The 19,497-nt window shown below is 45.8% G+C and overlaps 1 protein-coding gene across 5 annotated transcripts in view; it reads left to right on the top strand.

The window, feature by feature from the left end:
- arhgef28a (Rho guanine nucleotide exchange factor (GEF) 28a) overlaps positions 1 to 18,347 on the top strand; it is a 34,230-nt gene extending 15,883 nt beyond the window's left edge. For 2 of the 5 annotated variants that reach the window (XM_029515422.1, XM_029515423.1), the window contains exons 12-37: positions 75 to 325; positions 410 to 593; positions 673 to 784; positions 1,568 to 1,654; positions 2,735 to 2,777; positions 3,773 to 3,874; positions 4,422 to 4,545; positions 5,346 to 5,481; positions 5,558 to 5,613; positions 5,708 to 5,768; positions 5,941 to 6,064; positions 6,156 to 6,271; positions 7,089 to 7,229; positions 7,317 to 7,567; positions 7,662 to 7,787; positions 7,873 to 7,990; positions 8,095 to 8,349; positions 8,462 to 8,538; positions 8,712 to 8,890; positions 8,988 to 9,079; positions 9,169 to 9,354; positions 10,049 to 10,263; positions 10,958 to 11,005; positions 11,560 to 12,078; positions 13,553 to 13,784; positions 17,380 to 18,347. In XM_029515422.1, the coding sequence (XP_029371282.1) occupies positions 75 to 325; positions 410 to 593; positions 673 to 784; positions 1,568 to 1,654; positions 2,735 to 2,777; positions 3,773 to 3,874; positions 4,422 to 4,545; positions 5,346 to 5,481; positions 5,558 to 5,613; positions 5,708 to 5,768; positions 5,941 to 6,064; positions 6,156 to 6,271; positions 7,089 to 7,229; positions 7,317 to 7,567; positions 7,662 to 7,787; positions 7,873 to 7,990; positions 8,095 to 8,349; positions 8,462 to 8,538; positions 8,712 to 8,890; positions 8,988 to 9,079; positions 9,169 to 9,354; positions 10,049 to 10,263; positions 10,958 to 11,005; positions 11,560 to 12,078; positions 13,553 to 13,784; positions 17,380 to 17,555 (4,011 nt within the window). In that variant the 3' untranslated portion in view covers positions 17,556 to 18,347. The remainder of the gene's footprint in view (positions 1 to 74; positions 326 to 409; positions 594 to 672; positions 785 to 1,567; positions 1,655 to 2,734; positions 2,778 to 3,772; positions 3,875 to 4,421; positions 4,546 to 5,345; positions 5,482 to 5,557; positions 5,614 to 5,707; positions 5,769 to 5,940; positions 6,065 to 6,155; positions 6,272 to 7,088; positions 7,230 to 7,316; positions 7,568 to 7,661; positions 7,788 to 7,872; positions 7,991 to 8,094; positions 8,350 to 8,461; positions 8,539 to 8,711; positions 8,891 to 8,987; positions 9,080 to 9,168; positions 9,355 to 10,048; positions 10,264 to 10,957; positions 11,006 to 11,559; positions 12,079 to 13,552; positions 13,785 to 17,379) is intronic. The other 3 variants (XM_029515424.1, XM_029515425.1, XM_029515426.1) reach the window with 3 other exon arrangements.
- Positions 18,348 to 19,497: the final 1,150 nt, after the last annotated feature.

The raw sequence follows: 19,497 nt of genomic DNA, 5'->3' as shown, positions 1-19,497 counted from the left end.
ATCTTCCAAAAAAAACAAAAAAAACAAAAAAAAACAGTCAATGCATTTATTCTACTTTGTGTTTTTTGCCTCAGGCGGACGATGTTGACCTCAAATACGGCGTCAGCGGAGTGACGACGGGCAGCACAGGGACGGACAGCGGGTCGTGGGATGAGGTTGACTCACGAGATCTCCTGCTCGCCACCGACACCCCCCCACCGTATTCAGAAACCCTCTACCCCCACTCTGTCCTCTGCTCTCCCCCTCTCTCACCTCCCAACAAAGCCCTCGCCAGGCTGAACCGTCCCGTGACCTTTGACCCGCCCATGGACACCTGTGACCTCAGGTATTTTTTATGGCGTGGGCTTGTTGAGCTGTGCGTCTCTCTCTCTCTCTGTAACATGTCTCTCTCTCTGGTGTATCACCACAGCCCCAGTCTCGTCGCCCTGGAGATGGACAGCGAAGAGGACAACGTGGAGCCAAAGTCTCCGCGCTGTCCGCTTCCGTTGGACGTTAAGAAGAGCGAAGACAAACGGGAGGCCTTCCGCCCTTCGCCTGACCTCGCCTGCACTCGCAGTCAGTCGGCCTCCTCAGCATTTGAACCCACGGCAAAGGTAAGACGCCCACATCAGATCGTCCCACGTGAAACATTGTTTGAAGTCTTAATTTTTCTTTGGCTTTTTCCTCGCTCAGGATCTGAGTGACCAGGGCATCCGACTGCGATCCTATTCCTACTCCTCCCCCAAAATCAGTCTGCGACCGGCTCGCTTCTCCCGGGAAAATCACAGCTCAGACATCAGCCCCGGTCGGTAACACAGACAATCACAATGTTATAAATACAGTCTGACACTGACACGTAACTAACAATGCTTCCTTAAACTAACTTTGCTTTTATATTCTCTTACCTTAAACTAACTTTTAAATATAACAGCCTCTCTACTAATACAAAAGTACAGTCAACCCCCGATGAACGCACGAGGTCGGAGCAGTAGTTCAACATTTGTGAAAAGGCATCTTCTTTTTTTCTTGCTAAATAAGAAGACCGGCTCCTGCCGTGTTTTTTATTTTTCTGTCTTATGTGAAGGGACAGTACCAGGGCAGTTAGTTTTTCTTAGAATAAAGACTGGAAACAGAAGGAAGCTGCTGAAAAAGAAGTGCAGAGAGCAGATGTTGTGGTTCTGTGGATGCTTGTGTGTTAGACAATTTCTTGGCCAACAGCAGTGATTCCTGGTCCAGGAATAGTCTGGCACAGAACCCCCCCCCCTCCCCTTCAGGTAAACCAGAACTTATTGTCTCGTCTTTTGGATGGATTAAACAAATCATATTTACTGTGTTAGAGCAGGGAGCTTTAATAGTTTCCTCTCTTTATGCTAAGCTACGCTAACTGGCTGTTTCCAGCTTTAATACCCCGTTAGGAAAATAATATCCTGGTCGGTAATTATTGTGTTTTATAAACCATTTTTTGCCAGATGTGAAGGGATTTTGGGGAGTGGCGGGGGGATGGGGGGGGGGTTTACTGTACGTCGTGAAAGTCTGCAGCAGTCTGTCGTTGATGTGTGAGCCGCCCTCTGTCCACTTTGCCCTGTAGATGCCGAGCTCCACAGTGTCAGCCACAGCCGATCTCTCCTTCAGGCCCTCTCTCTGTCTAAATCTCTGTCTCTGCTCCACCCTAGTAGTAAGTACTGGACATCAGCAGCCGCCACGCCACGGCCCCCGTACAGCCTGCATGCCACTGTCAGTGTCGTCGCTTGTGTATGCATGTATGTGTGTTGGCGTGTCGGAGGAGTCGAGGTTGTTACTGGAAACAGACTCAGCTGCTGTGAATGAAAGTTTTAAAACATCTGACCCTCCTTCTTTTTTTGGGTCCACTCATTGTTTCGTTTTTTTTTTTTTTTTTTACCATGTGGGTTCGCTCTCACAGCTCTCATTAGTTTTGTTTGCAGGAAGCAGTTTTTCGCTTAAAGAGCTCAGAAAGAGATCCCAGCTGCCAACTGCACATCCAATTTATTGTAATAACCATAATAGTAATAATGATTATAACTTTATTTACATACCAACTTTAAAAACAACGTTTACAGAGTGCTTTGACTTATGAATCAGGAGCAGGACATAAGCAAACAATCAAACAAATTACTTCAAAATAAATCAGGGAGGAGAATCCATGCATGCACGCACATGTTGGGCATTTAAACACCATTATATGAAAACACAAATGATGTTTCCTTCACATGAAACATCGTCAACACAAAACACATGTGCAGTAAAAAGCTAATACTGAAGCACAGAGCCATGAAAAACAAGTGCATACGAGTCAGGATCAGTGAAATCTAAATTAACACAGTGGAAGTGTAGTGACCTTGTGTGTGTGTGTGTGTGTGTGTCTCGACACACCCGCACTGTGAGGAGACAGCAGCGGTGTGAGAAGGTGCAGAAACGATCGCTGCTTGCTTCGCAGCTTGGGGAGACCGTGTGAGGACGGCGTTACACTGTTGTTGTTGGCGTCTTGTGTGTGTTTGTTGCTGCATTTTTTTTTTTTTTGTATTGACTGTTCACATCGTCCCTGTCACTTTGCGCATCAGTTGTGTTTGCTTTTCCACCTGTTCAGACGGCGAATGGCTTCTGAAGCATATTTGATCGAAGAATCTCTGAAATGGAAAACGAAGCTTCCTAATTTTGTTGTTTTGATGTTTTTCCTTTCAGTTTTGCTCATGTTGTAATAACGTCTTCCCATTATTTTTTTTTTTTTTTTCCTCAGAGCAAAGAGCCTCCAGTATTTCAGAACAGTCACATGAGAAAAGGTATTTACACTCCACACTGGCCTTTTTTCTTCACCTGTCCTTTCGGTGTGCGTTTGTCACAACACCAAATGACTCGTGCTTTAACATTTCCACTCACTCGACCACATATGTGATCCCCAGTGGCGAGGGTGACGTGTGTGTAACCATGACGACCGGGTTGTCTCCTTTGTGATGTGTTTTGATCCCTCCATTAGCAGTGATGTACAGATATCAGTGTGACTGACTCTGGATTTTGTTGTCCTGCACAAAGTCTTTACTCTATTTCTTTTTTTTTTTTTTTTTTTTTGCATTTGTGACTTACTTACAGCGTTATCCTGCCCATGAGTGTGTTATTTCCAGATATGACCGTCATCGTGAGTGCACGCTGCCCTGCGTGACCAAAATGTGCTGTATGAATATGTAAATGATCCTTTTATTGAATGAAAAACTGTGAGGAAACCGTCTGATCTATAATAACTGGTTTTTTAAAAAAAAAAAAGAAACATCCGTTTTCCACATCCTGTTCCACTCGGTCCACTTTCCCATTAGGAATAAAACCAGTGGATAATTTTCAGCTTTATGTATGTTTACACTGCCAAACCTCAGTGGCTCCCCCTTGTGGAGAGAATTGAACTCATCGGCTTCATATATATTTAAAAAGAAAACGCGTATAAAAATCTGTAATTAGTTATCATGATTGCGTTTGCAGTAGAGTTTTAGTTGTACAATCAATCAATCAAAAGAAATCCTCTGATACCGCTGAGCGCCAAACTGCAGTGAGACGTAACACAAGAGTTTTTAGAGTTAGTGTATCGTTTTGTGAGACACATCTGGTCTAACGTTTGACGCCTTCCCAGCTCTTAAATGTCAGAATCTCCTGCTAATATCATGATAGATGGAATATTGGATTGTTGCTACATAAACAAAAGAAGTGATTCTGGTACGTCTCACAGACCTTTGAGGCTTTTCGGTGGCATTAAATCGTCCGTGTGTGTCTTTGTGTGTGTTCTTCACAGGGAGGTTAGGTTCCGTAAGCGAGCCCAGTCTGCTGATGATGAGGGCAGCATGGAGCTGGCCGAGTCCCTCCAACATCTCACACTGTCTGAGTTCCTCAAAGAGTATGTGGTGGTCGGGCTGATCCTCCTTCTGCCTGTTTAATGTAGAACAACTAACATTTAAAATCCCCAACCTCCTCCTCTCCTCTTCACCCAGTGTGCCGGTCTTTCTCATTTTTGCATGCGTCTAACAATCAGTGTACTAATTTGAATTTGCAGCACAGCGACGCAGAGGACGAAAACACATTTTGCCTAACAACGGATTATTTATTTATTTATTTATTTATATATTATTGTGATGCGAATTCCATTCCAGCTGCTTTCCTTTCCCGACATTTATTTTTCCAGAGACGACAAAAAGTAATAACATGTTTGGACGAACTGTTATTTCATGGCAGAAAGGTGCAATCTGAACTAACCACAGTCCCGCAGGTCTTGAACCAGTCGTATGCTTGTGTGCTATTACGCATATGAGAACATTCACTCTCATATGGACTCCTCTTGCCTGCACAACCCGGTCACACTTGCTTCTGTTCCCCAGTAGACTCTTTAACTTCAACGCAAATGTGAGGCGATGAGCTGCACTGACATCCGTTGAACTCTTCTGCAGAATTGAAGAGGAGGAGCTGGATAAGTACAACATCCCGACCAAGGCCGAGTCGGAGAAGTACAAAGTCATTCGCACGTTCAGTTTCCTGAAGAGCAGGATGTCCAGCACACGCAACAAGACCAAGGTAAACCTCAGCCTCACTCAGAACTACACTGGACAGCCCGGCAGATTTATTTGTTTAGATGTTTATTCAACGGTCATATTTGGTGCAAGCGTGCACTAGATGTCGAGGTCAAAGGTCAGGATCTCATGGATGCAATATCTCAGAAGTAACATTCAAGGATGGACTGTAACAGTTGTTAGCCATAACTCAAGATCTAACTGAAGGTTTGTGCCCACAGACAGCTCTGCACAGCCGGACGGCTTAACAAAACATCGAAATCAGAAATACTTTATTCCACAGGGGAAATTTGGGGAAATGAGCTGGTGTTTATTAGTGTTTTGTTGTTTTTTTTGTTTTTTTTTTACAGCTAAGTAAAGACCTGTATCTCAGGTTTAAGCTCAGGTCTGAAATGTGTGACGCCGTCTTTCTGCTCTCTGGGAGACAGAACCAGGAAATGTGTTTGGGACTGACTCAAGGTCGGAGTGACAGACCAAACATGGTGTCCGGCCTCTTTCCTTTTAATGATTAATCCCCTGTTGTTGAGTCAGCACAGAAACTGGAAGCCCCCTCCGACCTGCATCTGTTGTTTATGCCGTGCCTCATTTCCTCGTCGGCCGGCTTTCTTACGGTTTGGAAAAAAGGCGGGCATTCCTTCCACGCTCATTTATCTGCTCATATGTGGGAGAATTTACTCAGCAAATAGAAGCCTGACAGAGATCTGTGCTCCCCGGTGTGTAAGGCCTGCAGTGGCCAGAGTTCGGCGGTGCGGTTGTCAATCACACTGTTTGTTGACACCTATGTCTCTGACGTGGTTTTCAAAGGGGAAGGTGAAGGACAGAGAAGCCAAGGATAGACAGCTGAATGGACACCGGTTCGCCACGGGGGCCTGTCTGGGTCCCACCATGTGTGTGGTATGTGACAAACCAGCATCTGGGAAGGACCTACTGCATTGTCCCAGTGAGTAACACTTTAACTCCAACGAGTTAATGCGTCCTTATTCAAATAAAATCACATCCAAATGGCTCTTTTGTAGGTTGCACTGCCATCGTCCATAAGGGCTGCAAGGAATCCGTTCCTCCGTGTTTGAAGGTGAGGATTTGTCCTGAAATGGTTCGAGCTGGAGCTCGTCTTTGAATCAGTTGTTTACGGGCTCTGAGCGTTCTGTCTCGTTTGCATTGCTTAGAAACTTCAGGATAAATACGCCGTTTCCATGGTGAAGAACAGGACAGCATCCCTCCCACAGAGTGAGTTTACAACACAAGGGTCAGCGGTCACGAACTGTTTTGTTGTCGAGTCTCTTAAACATCTTGCGAATGAAATTTCCTGTTTGTAACATTTCATCGCGGCTGCTCTGGGCATGTTAGCATCAAGTGCGCTCGTGTGGGGGTCACTCAAGGTTAAAACCTTTTCCTGCAGACTTCACAGTCAGAGACAGTCCTCAGTGTGTGGCCCCCATCTCTACCTCTCTGCCAGTCGTGACCCCGAAGGAGAAGAAGGACTCTGGGATCCAGCCCTGCTCCCTCTCTGGAAACAGTGACAGGTCCTTAAGATCCCAGATTTGATCAATTAGCTGTCACCTTGGTTAAATTATTACCGAAATAATTCCACTTCATGTTTTTCTGTGTGTGCAGTCGGCTCAGTGAGAGCTCGGAGACAGAGTCCGACACTGTGAAGGTGACGAGCCCGTCAGAAGAGCTGCTGCCGACTCCAACATCCTCCACCTCCACGGACTTGTACTTCGGAGAAGGTGTGAGATGAACACTTTAGATTTAGAGTTCTGCTTGAATGGATGCAGCTTGGTTTCCAATTTCTACATTAGATTTTATGACCCCATGAATCCAAAAACTACTGTGTGATCAGCAAAACAGAAACTCCTGTAGATATAGGAAGTAGAGAAAACAAGACACAGTCTTGAGCACAACTACTAACAAAACTACATTCGTGTGTTTGGAAACGTTTCTTTTCAAAATCACGCTGTTCCTGTTTTCACACGGTTTTGTTTTTGAACAAAGCAATGTAGGGAGAAACATTTGTCCCATTACTGCTGACAAATGTTAATAACTGTTAATTTAAAAAGACACATTCAAGTGATTCTGAAATTGTTACCATGTTTGGATTTTTAAAATGGCTGAGGAAAAAAAAAAAAATGCTTTACTGGCATACTTGATTAAACATTACCAGTAAGAAACCGCAGCTATTTTTAGAAAAGCACATTTCCTACTTTTAGTCTGACCGCGATTATGATACCTTGATTGTGGTGAAAACAGTGAGTGACCATGTTTTCCTCCAGCACTTAAACACAGCATGTATACCAGGATCTGAGAAAAGAATGAAAAGTTAGTTTTTCAGGGGCGAAGAAGGAAACGTCTGATATTAACATTAGAACTATGTCAGGCCGCATATTACTCACAAATATTTTTACAGAAATAAAGCGTTTGGCAGCAATGCTGAGACAAATTTCCCTCCAGATAATGAACCCTAGAGAGAAAATGAGACGAGGGGAAGTGCTTCATGAAAATGATGAATGATTCACACTTTGTGTCGTCCCTCCTGTGCACCCACAGATTGTGTGGACGCGTATATCCAAAGCGACGTCTCTGCCGACGCTGCGGATTACGAGGCCGAGTCTTGGAGTTTGACAGTAGAGCACAAGTTCTGCAAGAAGCAGGACAAACGAGCCGTCAAGAGGCAGGATGTGATCTACGGTGAGCAGGCGTTTTCCGTCCGTCGCTGTTTCACACGTGCAGGTGATTTGTTGCTCGTCGTGATTTGAGGTCCAACCTCTGCCGCAGAGCTGATGCAGACCGAGCTCCACCACCTCCAGACATTGCACATCATGGCGGAGGTTTTCCGGCGAGGTATGAGGGAGGAAGTGCAGCTGGACACAGAGGCGGTGAAGCGGGTCTTCCCCTGTCTGGACCAGCTGCTCCTCTTCCACCACGCCTTGTTCGCCGCCATGAAGGAGCGGCGGCACGGCTCGGCCCAGCCCCAGGGACACAGGAACTACCTCATCCAGCGGATAGGAGACGTGCTGCTGCAGCAGGTTGGTCTTCTGAGACGTTCCTCTCTCTGAGGTATCACTGTTTGCAGCGGCTGTTGATGCATGCGAGCGACTGTGTTTGTGGATTTTTCTGCAGTTTTCAGATGAAAATGGCGAGAAGATGAAGCAGGTTTACGGAGAATTCTGCAGTCGCCACAACGAAGCGGTCAGCTTTTTCAAAGAGCTCCAGCAGCACAACAAGCGATTTCAGAACTTTATTAAGGTACCTGCCTCTTTTTTTTTATTTTTTAGGGAGGCTCACAGTCAACTTATTCCAAAATAAATAACTCTTTTTACTTCTTTTCAAGCAACAAGGCACGAATTCTCTGGTGCGACGAAGGGAGATCCCAGAATGCATCTTGCTGGTGACCCAAAGGATAACAAAGTACCCAGTGCTGCTGGAAAGGATCCTGCAATACACTCAAGGTAAGTCATCTGCTGCCATCTTCTGGTCAAATTGGGCATACAACAGTGTGTCAGTTGTAAATACAACACAACTGCAGTGTGGTTTGTCCTTAATTTTCCCTCAGAAGACACAGACGAGCATGCCGATCTTGCCAAATCCCTGGCTCAGATCCGGGAGGTGATCGCCGCCGTGGACTTGAGCGTGAGCGAGTACGAGCGGCGTCAGAGGTTACAGGAAGTGTGGAACAGGATGGAGAACCGCAGCTCGGCCAAGCTGAAGAACGGACATACCTTCCGCAAGCAGGACATGATGGGACCAGGACAAACGCTCAAACACCAGGGGCTGCTCCTGTGGAAGACCGCCACTGGTCGACTGAAAGGTCAGGCTGACGTGCAGTTTATTAATGTTGTATTTTTTTTTTCTGTTTTTTGTGTGTGTGGGTGGAAATGAATCACATGACACTGTTTTCCTTCCGTTATGTACTTCCTCAGATGTGATGGCGCTCCTTCTCACGGACACACTCATCTTCCTGCAGGAAAAAGACCAGAAGTACACATTCGCCGCCGTGGTACGCACACGTTCACCACGGCGGGTTGATGTCAGAGAGACAAACACAGAGCTGTAACAGTAGTCAGAGCGTTTCACTCTATTACCTGTGCACATAAAGCCAGGTATTTCATTCCGGGCCCATTATCAGCGTGTGTAACAATAATAGATTTCCTCTGCTTTAATATGCTCCAGGACCAGAAACCTCCAGTCATCGCGCTGCAGAAGTTAATAGTGCGAGAAGTGGCAAATGAAGAGAGAGGGATGTTTTTGATCAGCGCGTCGGCCGCCGGCCCGGAAATGTACGAGGTCCACACGTCGTCCAAAGAGGAGCGAAACACTTGGATGAGGCTCATTAGAGAGGCTGTGGAGAGGTTTGTGTGTGTGTGTGTGTGTGTGTGTGTGTGTGTGTGTGTCTGTGTCTGTGTCTGGATGTTTCTCTGAACTTTGTTTGCTGTTGCCTCTGTTCAGCTGTCCAGAGGAAGAGGAGGAATATATGAGTGAATCTGAGGAGGAGAAGCGAGCGGCCGAGGCCAGAATTCAGAAAATCCATAAGTTACAAGGTAAAAGCTTCCCCCTGTTTATTTATTTATAGTCATCACCCCACAGCGAATAATCCTCTCACTGTGTGAACTTGGAACTTTTGTATCAGAGAGTCTGATGAGCCAGGACCAGCAGATCTGCTCCAGTCTGGAGGAGAAGCTGCAGATTTACACAGAGCTCTTCGCCCTGAACGGGAGGACGGCTGCGTCGGCGGCCGAACCGCGGCTGCTCGTCCAGCTGCAGTCAGAGGAGCTGCCTCAGGCCGCCGTGTTGCTATCAGCGGCTCTGCAGGAGGGTGAGACCTTCGACCACACACTGACAGACAGCAAAGTGCTGTTGTGGTACAAATTATTAATATATTATTAGAAATTGGGATTGGAAACACCACCTGTCTTCCAGAAACTCAATTTAAATTTTTCTTCTTTTTTTTTTAATTTAGTAAAAAATTTTCCTCCTCACATTTAACAATTGCGGTCAGTAAGTCTGAATCCTGCTGAATAAACAGTTTAACACGCTGTGACTTAAGAAACAACGTGCCACAATAATTTGAGCAACAAATCGATTTCTCTGATGTCACTAATGGCACTCACAGCGAGTAGCTGTCGGTGTGAGTGTAGATAAACACATGGCTGCTGCTCACACCCCAAATATTAAAAACATCATCTTACATCACTGTCAAACTGGTGAGAATCATTCCCCCAGACAGATAACACCTGATAACATCATATTGAATGTGGTAGAGGTTTTCTTTCAGCAGCAATAAGTTTTAGTAGATTTTATTAAAATTCTCTTCCAAGTATTTTTTATTATGGCTTATAAATGCCACCCAGCATTTGTTTGGTCTGTGAGCTCCCCTGTCTTTAAATTTAATATTCTTCATGATGTTCTTCATGCAAATTTCAAACCCAGACACATATTTTTTTTTTTTTAAATAAGTCCAGCTGTGCACTTATTCACTCAGCAACTCTTGTGCTGTTTTTGTTTTCCAGCTGAAAACCTCAAAGCGACTCTCTCGGCCCGTCTTCCGTCCAGTCAGAGCCCGGACTCTTACACGGACTCTGTGTTTCCCGTCAGCCCTGTTACTCTCCCGTCAGATCCTTCTGAGCCCTCAGCTGAAAACCCAGAGGTCAGCGAGGGGAGCAGCACCGAGGCCCTCGCTTTTCAGTCCCCAGCTCACTCACACGAGGGTCACATTGACCTGAAGGTGCGGCGCCGAGACTCTGTGTATGAAATGTATTTAGCTTATAGCGCTCCATGCTCGACCTCAAGATGCAAATTGAAATAGAAAATTAGATGGGCTGTTTGAGTTAAATATTGATGCAGTGATGTGATGTAATGTGGTGGTGGAATTACAGTGGTGTTGCAGAGGTTGTTATAGGTCATTACAGCCTCTTCCAGCCTGCACCACGATCGTCATTTATTTCCATTTCCCCACTGATGTGTGGCTTGAGATTGCCAGCAGTTGTTTTAATAATTCAGTGCACTCCATTAGAATTACATTTCGGTCTTAATGCGATGAATCATTGATAAGATCATAATAAAGGAAGAAGTCCATTTAGCTCCCAAAGGTATTGTGCCATTAAAAATGGATATGGAGAATTATTCCAATTACCGTGCCACAGTTGTGCTACCGTTTGCAGCTTTTTGTGAACTGTGAGGTAAATGACTTCAACAAACTGCCGAGTGATAATTCAACCTCAAATCAGCTTGGTAGGAAACCAAGTGGCCTCAAGGGGGTGCAAACGTTACATTGGATGGATGCAGCTCCAAATTTTGGTTTCCAGGAGAGGTGGAGGCTCTGACCTCTCTGTGAAAGACATCACTTGTGATATTTGAGATTTGAAATTCATGCACTCAATAATTTGGATGATATTTGTGTGATTTCTAACCATTAACAGGTTGCTCAAAGTGTCCAAAGCCTGACCCAGCTGCTCTACAGTCTGCAGGTGAGTTGATGGTTCAAAGGTACGTTTCCTTTTCCCTCCTTCGCAGAGCCTCGTCTGCATTAACAAGTCAATAAGGAAACAAAGCCCGACTATGTTTTCACGACCAACAGACACACGCTATCTTAGTGGGTCACTCGGTGGAGATGCAGACATACTGCAGCTTCAGTAAACACAACCAGCATGCATGAGGCAGAGTTCTTTTGTTTCTCTCCAGACACTCCTCTTCAGGAAAAAATGCAAATATGTGTAGACAAATCCTGTGTGTGTGTTTGTGCATCTATTTGCATATGGATGTGTGTGAATGCGTGTGTGTGTGTATGTGTGTTTTGAGCTCACTGCTATTTTCATATTCAAAGTCCTGAACTTGAAAACCACAAGTCTACCACAGGGGATGGCATCATGTCTCTGTGATGTTGTTCCCTCCAGAGCACCCAGAGTCTGATCGTAATGTCCGTCACATTTTTTCATTCAAATCACAGCGTCTTACTGTCTGCGGTGAGGAAGTGGTGGTTGAGCTTGTGCATTCTCATGTGTCCTTCCTCCGTCTGCGCCAGGCTGCCGTGACCATCCAGGACAGCTGCTACGAGGTCCAGAGGCTCCTCCTCCGAGAGACGGGGCGCCCTTCTCCCCGCGCCCAGCGACCTCACCTCCCCAGCATCCGGGGCAGCACCCTGCAGGAGCAGGAGAAGCAGCGTAACCTGGAGAAGCAGAAGGAGGAGGTGGCGGCCACCCAGCGGCTCCAGGACCGCCTGCGCCAGGAGAGGGAGCGCTGGGAGAAGGAGTGCCAGGCCAGGGAGAGCCAGCACGGGGAGCAGCAGAGCCGGCTGGAAGAGAGGGAGAGGCAGTGCCACCTGGAGGTGGAGAGGCTGAGGTGTGAGCGGGAAGAGCTGGACGAGCAGCTGGAGGAGTACCAGCAGAGCCTGGAGCGGCTCAGGGAGGGCCAGAGGAGCGTGGAGAGGGAGCGTGAGCGCCTGCAGAGCCAGCAGAAGCTGTTCGAGTCCTGGAGGCACGGGCGGCAAAGGAACCTGCCCACTGTGGTCCCACACATGGTCATACCTCTAGATGGGCAACAGGTAGGGGGGGGGACAACTGCTTCTGCAATCTGTTGGATCTCAAAATAACAATCAGAAGCAATGACTGAGAGCTCAGTAATGATTCTGACTAAAGCTCTTGACCCCGACGCCGCCCTCATGCTCAGATATACTGTGTTTGTGGAGTATTTCTTGGCTCAATTCATTAATGAGCTTTTCTTAGACAGCTATCATCCTGACTTACCGACAGTTCACTCATTTACACACAGCAGCTCAATCCCATCCTGATATACGACCTGCGGTAATGAGAGCAATTTCAGCATCATTTGTCTTGGAGCTGCAGCAGCTCCACTCACCAATAAACATCCTAGTGATTGATGATAATTAAACCCTTGCAAATAAAAGCTCGGACGAAATAATTAAAATCAGAGGCACGCAGCCCAAGAAGCCAATCAATCGTGTCCAAAAGGACTTAAATCATCGGCACTTTGTTTGAAAAGCACTACAGTGAAATGTCCCCCGCAGCTGGAAGGCATGGAGCATAAAGGGTGCGCTGTTCTCTGTGCCCTTTAGGTCTCCGTGCACTTGAAATGGAAAAGCAGCGGTGGCGAAATGAATACAGCACGTTTAGCCTCCGCTGGGTGCAGATTTTGGTTGCTCAGTTCAGCAGGTGTGAGGTTTGAAAAGACCCACACAGAGCACTCGAACAGACAGACAAATGAGCAGACTTGTGTTACAATACCAACCCCCCACCACACACACACACACACACCACCCTCCTTCATTAGTTTAGACACCACCCGGGACTCCACAGGCGGGACACGATGAAGCTCTCCTGCTTTATTTATTTGGATTCGTCTGTTTCTGGACGGTGCACAGTGGCAGTCGGGGTCCTAATGTTCCCTTACTAATGTTTTAGCCAGAGGCAACAGTTCACAGGGTCAGCAACAGCTCAAATGATGTGCACACACACACACACACACGCATGGCAGCTCTCAGGTCCTTTCTAATTAGCTGTGCTCCCTCGGTTCAGAAGTGGAAAGGCCATCTAGATGTGAAAATGGGAGAGAGGGGAACGTAAGCACAAAGGATACCTTTAGCCAGGAATTAAAGGGGCCGTTCAACCAAATAAATGAGCATTTACCTCACCGTGCACCTTTAGTTTTATTTCCCGAAGGCATGGGATGTCCCTGTCTTAACCGACGATCTGGATAGAAATGGAAAGAAAAGGATTGTTGACAGTGACTAAATGGGGAAAAGGGATTTTATAAAATGGCTTTGACGATATTTGAATTATCGATTTATAGAAATTTGTGTAAAGGTCTATAAATACAGTTTTTGGTTGTTGCATCAATTTCCTTGTCTTTTATGCAAATGCCAAGCGTGTGCTGCTGAGAGGTTTTCACCGTTTTCACTCGTTTTAGAAGCACACATCTGTGAAAAATGATTTCATGTCCCCCGCTGCGTGCGGTTTTCGATGAATGTGACCGTGACATTTGTCCGCTCCCTCCCTCAGGCCCCGGCTGGGAACGGTTCCCTGTTTGTGAACGAGGCTGCGTTCGCCGGCTCCAGCATCAACAACCGCCACGTCCACCACAAGAGGAACGACCCCAGCGCGCACAACTGCCTCAACACCCTGCTGGCCAGGTCCAACAGCCGACAGCCCCCCATGACCAAGGCGAACCACGGTCCGCGGCCTGACCCCCAGGGATGGGTGGTGGGGACGGGGTACCTCTACAGCCCTGCAGGTAGGCTGGAACTCACTCTGTCAAAAGAATTTGGCTTGTATTGAAGTCTATAGGAAAATGGTCCTACTTCTCCACTTAATTTGGAACCTCGTCATTGTTTTCTTGGTCTCTAGTGTCAAGTCTTCTTCATTAATTTTTTTTTTTTAAAAACAACATTCCCATTGAGTCTGCTTGGCTCCTGTAGTTTCTGTGACGCAGCATCACAAAGTGCAACTAAGTTTTATTTCCAAGACTTGAAAAGATTTCAGATTAGAAGAAAACTACAGGACACTGTGTTTAGCGTCCTGAGCTCTAAGAGCAGCTCTCATTCTGGACAGCGATGTTCTGTTATCACACCGTCTCCTCGGTGCAGCACGATTGAGAAATCTGCTACCTGTGAGAATGTAAACAGACCTTGTGCCTGCACTTCTTTTCATTCATGGATGTGAAATGCACAGACAAACACACTGCTGTCAAGGCTGTATGGCTGGTGTGGCCTTGTCCGTCCTTCCTCTTAGTTAATCAGTGGCTGCTGGCAGTAGAAACCCCCCCCCCCCACCACCACCCGCTCCTGATCCTCCACCTTCCCACACCACCTCCACCTGCACCACCGGCGTCCCCTTTGCCTGCCAAAGGAAAATCAATGGTTTCTCTATCTATCGACCGGCAGGGCAGACACCAGCACGTGAATCACAGTTCACAGGCGGCGGCTGACTGATTGGGACATCGATCTGAAGAAAATCTTTATAAAACTCATTACAGGATGACTTGTCATCGTGCCGCGAGAATGGCGGGGCGGAGGCGGCGCGGTGGTGGTGAAAGGAGAGGAATGAAAGATGTAGATGAGTACTAATCTGTGTTTTTGCTCGAGAGGTGTCAGCCACATTCTCAGGTTTGCACGTCCTCATTCCTAATGCACGCTCAATTTGATGCGTGTAAAATTAAAGGTTATGTCTTACTTGTCACCCAGCCAAACGGTGGGGGGGCGGGGAGGTCAATTGTAACTGCACCTGATGTGTACTTGTGGTATTGTTTACCGGCTGATAAGAGCGCACACAATCTCCTCCTCACTGATCAGCTTATTAACCTTTCCTCATTATTGAGCGCACACAAGCCCCGGTGAAACCCGAGTCACTTGTTAACAAGCCTGGGGTGTATACTCCATTAGAGCCTACAGGCTCTGGCTGACATCTACCCACAATCCTCCTCTCAGTGGATCCCACGGTGGAATAATCACACGCACGGTGACTCAAATTCCCAATCTTTACATAGTTTCCTGTTAGATTTAAACCTCAGAGGAGTCGTCTTAGTGCAATCCGGATTTTAAAAGCTCCTCTGCGACCACATCGTGGCTCACGTGCTGTCTGGTATGTGGAGGAACCTGATGTCTCTTTGTTCCTGTTAAAAGAAAAGGAAATTCTTTCCAGTGCATTGATCCATTCATTGTGCTTCCAGATCAAAATATGATCTTACTCTTCATCCTCACCTGAGCATGTGAAGATTTTTTTATGCCATGCGCGCACACACACACACACACACACACTCCTACACACCCTTCTTTCACTGAATAGATTTCCATAATTCGTTCCTGCTAAGTGTAATCTCGAGGAACCAGTTTGGTGGAATTTGCACAAATGACGACTCATCGGATGAGTCGTATCGGGTTTTTGTTGCTCGCCTGTTCTGTACAAAGGATGAGAGCGCGGTGGATGTGCTGAGAGATGAAACCCGCACTGCTTACGGTATGTAGATGAACTCACACCTTGTATAATGTATCGTGTGATGATATGACAAAAGCATGTGGCTGAACATTTTCCCATTAATGACTAAATGATACTAATGAAACTGAGACACGAGGTGGAGCGAAGTGACATCAATCTTTTTTTGAATAAAATAATTGACACTCATGAATTTAGCATTAGAAATACAACACTACACGTTCAAACAAAGTTGTTTTTGTTTGTCTCAGTCAGGTTAGAAAAGATATGATTGGGCTGCTCACATACACCAGCGTTTCCAGAAAAACACAGATCTATCACGTCAAGTTCTGCTTCCAGGTTTTGGATGAAGTTGAATGAAGTCTTTTGCGGCTCCTGGCGATGCTGATAAATGTGCATCAGGTCATGTCATTTAAGTAGGTTGGATCTGAAAACTAAAAATAGTAATAAAAAAAAAAAAAAACAAGCACAGTGTGTGTAGTTAGAAAGCAAAAAGATTAACACACTTCTGTTATCTGCTTCAGGCAGCTACAGCTACATCAGCCGGCTTTACACACACACAAACATCCAAACGACCGGTGGTTGAGTGGATTGTGGATAATTGAGGCGCTGGGCTTCGAAAGGGAAAACTGATCGTTTCTTTTTTTTTTTTTTTTTTTAATTTAAATGTCTCATCACTTGTGCTGCAATTCGCTGCTTCTAATTTAACAACGTTGGATATCGGCGTCGCAGCTGAATTGACCACATTCCAGCACAAGTTGAAAGCACTTTATTGTTGTTCCTACCTTAAGCATTTCATTGTTATTGTCGGGAAAACCTGAATTTTCTGCGTACGAATGCTAGATAGACAGAAGGACACCTTCACTAGCAGCCATCTTGGAGTTTGAGATCAAGGGTGGTGAAATCCTTCAGACTTCTCTGAGTTGGTGTTGGAATTAATATGTCCCAAAATAAAACTACACCATTATTACACGCGCAGTATAGAGAGGAGGTGTCATCATTGTTCTGCAGCACTAACTGTTTGATTATCCTATTTCACTTTCTTTAATAGCATCCATTTGCTGTCTGTGTTGGAACAAAATGATGATGCCAAAATCTTACTTTATGGTTTTTATCATCTGGCTGAGCGCTGATGTCTCATCCATCAGAGGCCGGGCCTGTATGGTGGCGAACAGAGCTACTCTAACAGAGTCTTATATAATTAATCAAACACAGACACTTTCCCACAGGGACACAATGAGGCAATTTATAGTTCACGCCATCTGTTACCATGACAGCACACCTGCCCTAATGCTAGACAGCACCCAGCGCGCACACAAATGCGAGAAAAAGCAAGCAAGCAAGCAAGCACGCACGCCCGTGGACACATTATCAACCAAATACCACCCACGACAACCATTGTTTTGTAGATCTCAGTGGATTGACCCCTCGGAGGGAACTCCTGAGGCTGAAGATGTAGAAACATGCAACCCTCTTTGATTTCCAATCTCTGGTCCCTCCCCGTCCCTTCTCGTCTCGTCAGCCGCACAGAGCCCATCGAATCCCGGCCACGACGATTGATTGGGCTGACAGAGATAATGATGAAACCGTCACCTCTGCAGAATGATGGGTGTCCTGAAAATCCTGTTGTTTTCCCATTCACTCATCCGCTCCAGTGCCAGAGCGGGCAGCAGCTGGGGCTGATCTATATGCTGTTGGTGATTAGAGGAGTGAGCTAAACAATTAGACTGAGCTCATTAAACACTGGCTACATGTCCCATCCTGGTGATTATATGTCAGTGGTTAGAAAATGATGAAGTCTCTCCAGGTTTAATTTGGTCCATGCATTATCAGCGGCATTACTGCTGCGGCTCTCCTGCGTAGACTGTAACAACGCGTCTTGCTGTGTGCCCACTCAGATCATAACAGTCGTGGCTACATCGGCGAGACCTGGTCCTCGACAGCGAGCGGTGCTGATCCGTATCCGCAGCGCCCGCATCCCGCCGAACCTCAGCTAGACCTCAGTGCTCTGGTTTCCTTGGAGACTGACAGCGGAGGGGAGGAGGGCCGGGAGGAAACCATTGTGTACCTCTGAATATTGATAAATACCAGACACTAAAAGGCCAACACAGCACTTGAAGGAAGAAGACACGAAGCGTCAGAACCAGAACTGGATCGGAGGGGAACGGCTTTGTTAAAATATATTTTTATGTACAGTTGTAAAATTGTTATGTGGTCTTTTTTTTGTGCAGCGGTGAGTTACTGGAAACATCGAGAGAGAGTTGTAGAAACTTGGGTTGTTTCAGACTCAATCTCACACGTGTCATGCACCATAGTGGGAGGTTTGTGTATTCAGTGTCTCTATTTGGTTTTCTGTTTTATTTTGGGTTTGTTTTGTTTTTTTTTTTCCTTCATCTGTATGTGTGTGGTCTTTATTTTCTGGCTGGGCCCCTGAAGCCACACCTTTTCCCCTCGTCTTTTCTTCCTACTGTCTCTCTCCCCTGCTGCCTTTCTTCCTCAGGTCCCACATATCTCATCTCTCCAGCTCCATATTTATTAAATTTACCAGCGAGCGAGACAAAGTGTACATCCAATATCAGCCAAACATCAGGCTGCAATCTCTCTAGCGGGTGATTGTCTTGCCGTGGAGAAAACTGCCCCTTTTTCATTTATCAGACAGGCTGTGTTTACGCACAAGCCGAGCATAACGCCAGGCACAAAACATTAAGATTGAAAGATGAGGTGCGACAGCGTCGGTCCGAGGTTTCTCCAACTTGCTGCTCGTCACCGTTGTTTATTTCTTTTTATCTCAGACGTGTATTTCTTCTTGGGAGGAAAAAAAAAAAAAAGTACAAATGCTGGCTAGAAAAAAAGATCTTGCAGTTGTGCTGTAATGTCCCTTTTATCAGAGCGTAGCGGTTCCACCTCCAAAGTCAAAGGAAGCTAATTCAGACTATTATGTTCCAACCATTCTCATCACAAGTCTCTGATGACTCTTCCTCTTTCACCTCTGATTCGCTTTAACAACGCTACTGTAGCACCGTTAATCTTGTAATTAACATTCATAGTCCCCAGAGGATAAACCGTTATTACTGTTTCACTGATTAATCTGGCTCCACCATTCTCATTCACCAATTCTTCTCTTTGCACCACATCAAACTTTACATTTTTCCAAAAATAATACCCATGCTCATTAGCGCTAATTCTCTAGTGTTAGCATGCTAACACAATCATCACCGGCATCAGTATATTAGCACGTTGGCATTAGCATTTAGCCCGAGGTGCAGCTGTGCCTTAGTAACGAGAGCTGCTGGCGTCATCCATCCCATAAAATCCCATCTTTGCTCCATGCCTACAATTTCTAAAGGGCGAATCAAGAACAGTATCATTGTTGCCTTATTCCAGATGCTGTTCTGCTCAAATGAACTTGATTCATTCCTTCCTGTAGAATATTTAGTTATCACCGTTCACGGGCATTTTTGTGTAACCACGTCCCTGTGCCAACGCTACAGGTGTCTCCTGGTGTATTTACAGACTCGCTGTTGTAGTCTCCTGATGGGGCAATAAGGCGGTGGCAGTATTCTGAAGTGATTTTAGTACCGTGTATATATGTCTCGGCTTTTATTTATTTATTACCGTACAAAAGAGTTTTAATGTTCCACAATGCTTTGTGAAGGGTTGTGTTGTAAATAGAAATGTACCTGTGTAACCTGATGAGCAGGTGTTTTCCTTTTTTCTTGTTGTGTACTCATGTGTCATGTATTCATTCACAGCTGTATTGATAAAAAAAAAAAAAAAAAAAAAAAAAAGGTTTTATTGAAGTTGAAATTGTGCTTCTTCTTTTTTTTTTTTTTTTTTTTTTTTTTAATCTGGATGCCATCTCATGGTGGTTTGTAAATAAAGGCGGTAACCGGAAACACAGTTTTCAGCTTTTGTATGCCTGGTCTGAATGTGAAGCAGCCTCCACAGATGTGTGTGCGAGCTGCACGTTCGGCTGCCAGCAGTGACAGGTGGAGAACCAGGTGCGTGAATGTCAG

Source organism: Echeneis naucrates, chromosome 12 (assembly GCF_900963305.1).
Source record: "Echeneis naucrates chromosome 12, fEcheNa1.1, whole genome shotgun sequence".
Classification (NCBI taxonomy): domain Eukaryota; kingdom Metazoa; phylum Chordata; class Actinopteri; order Carangiformes; family Echeneidae; genus Echeneis; species Echeneis naucrates.
This window is presented reverse-complemented; position numbering and strand designations above follow the sequence as displayed.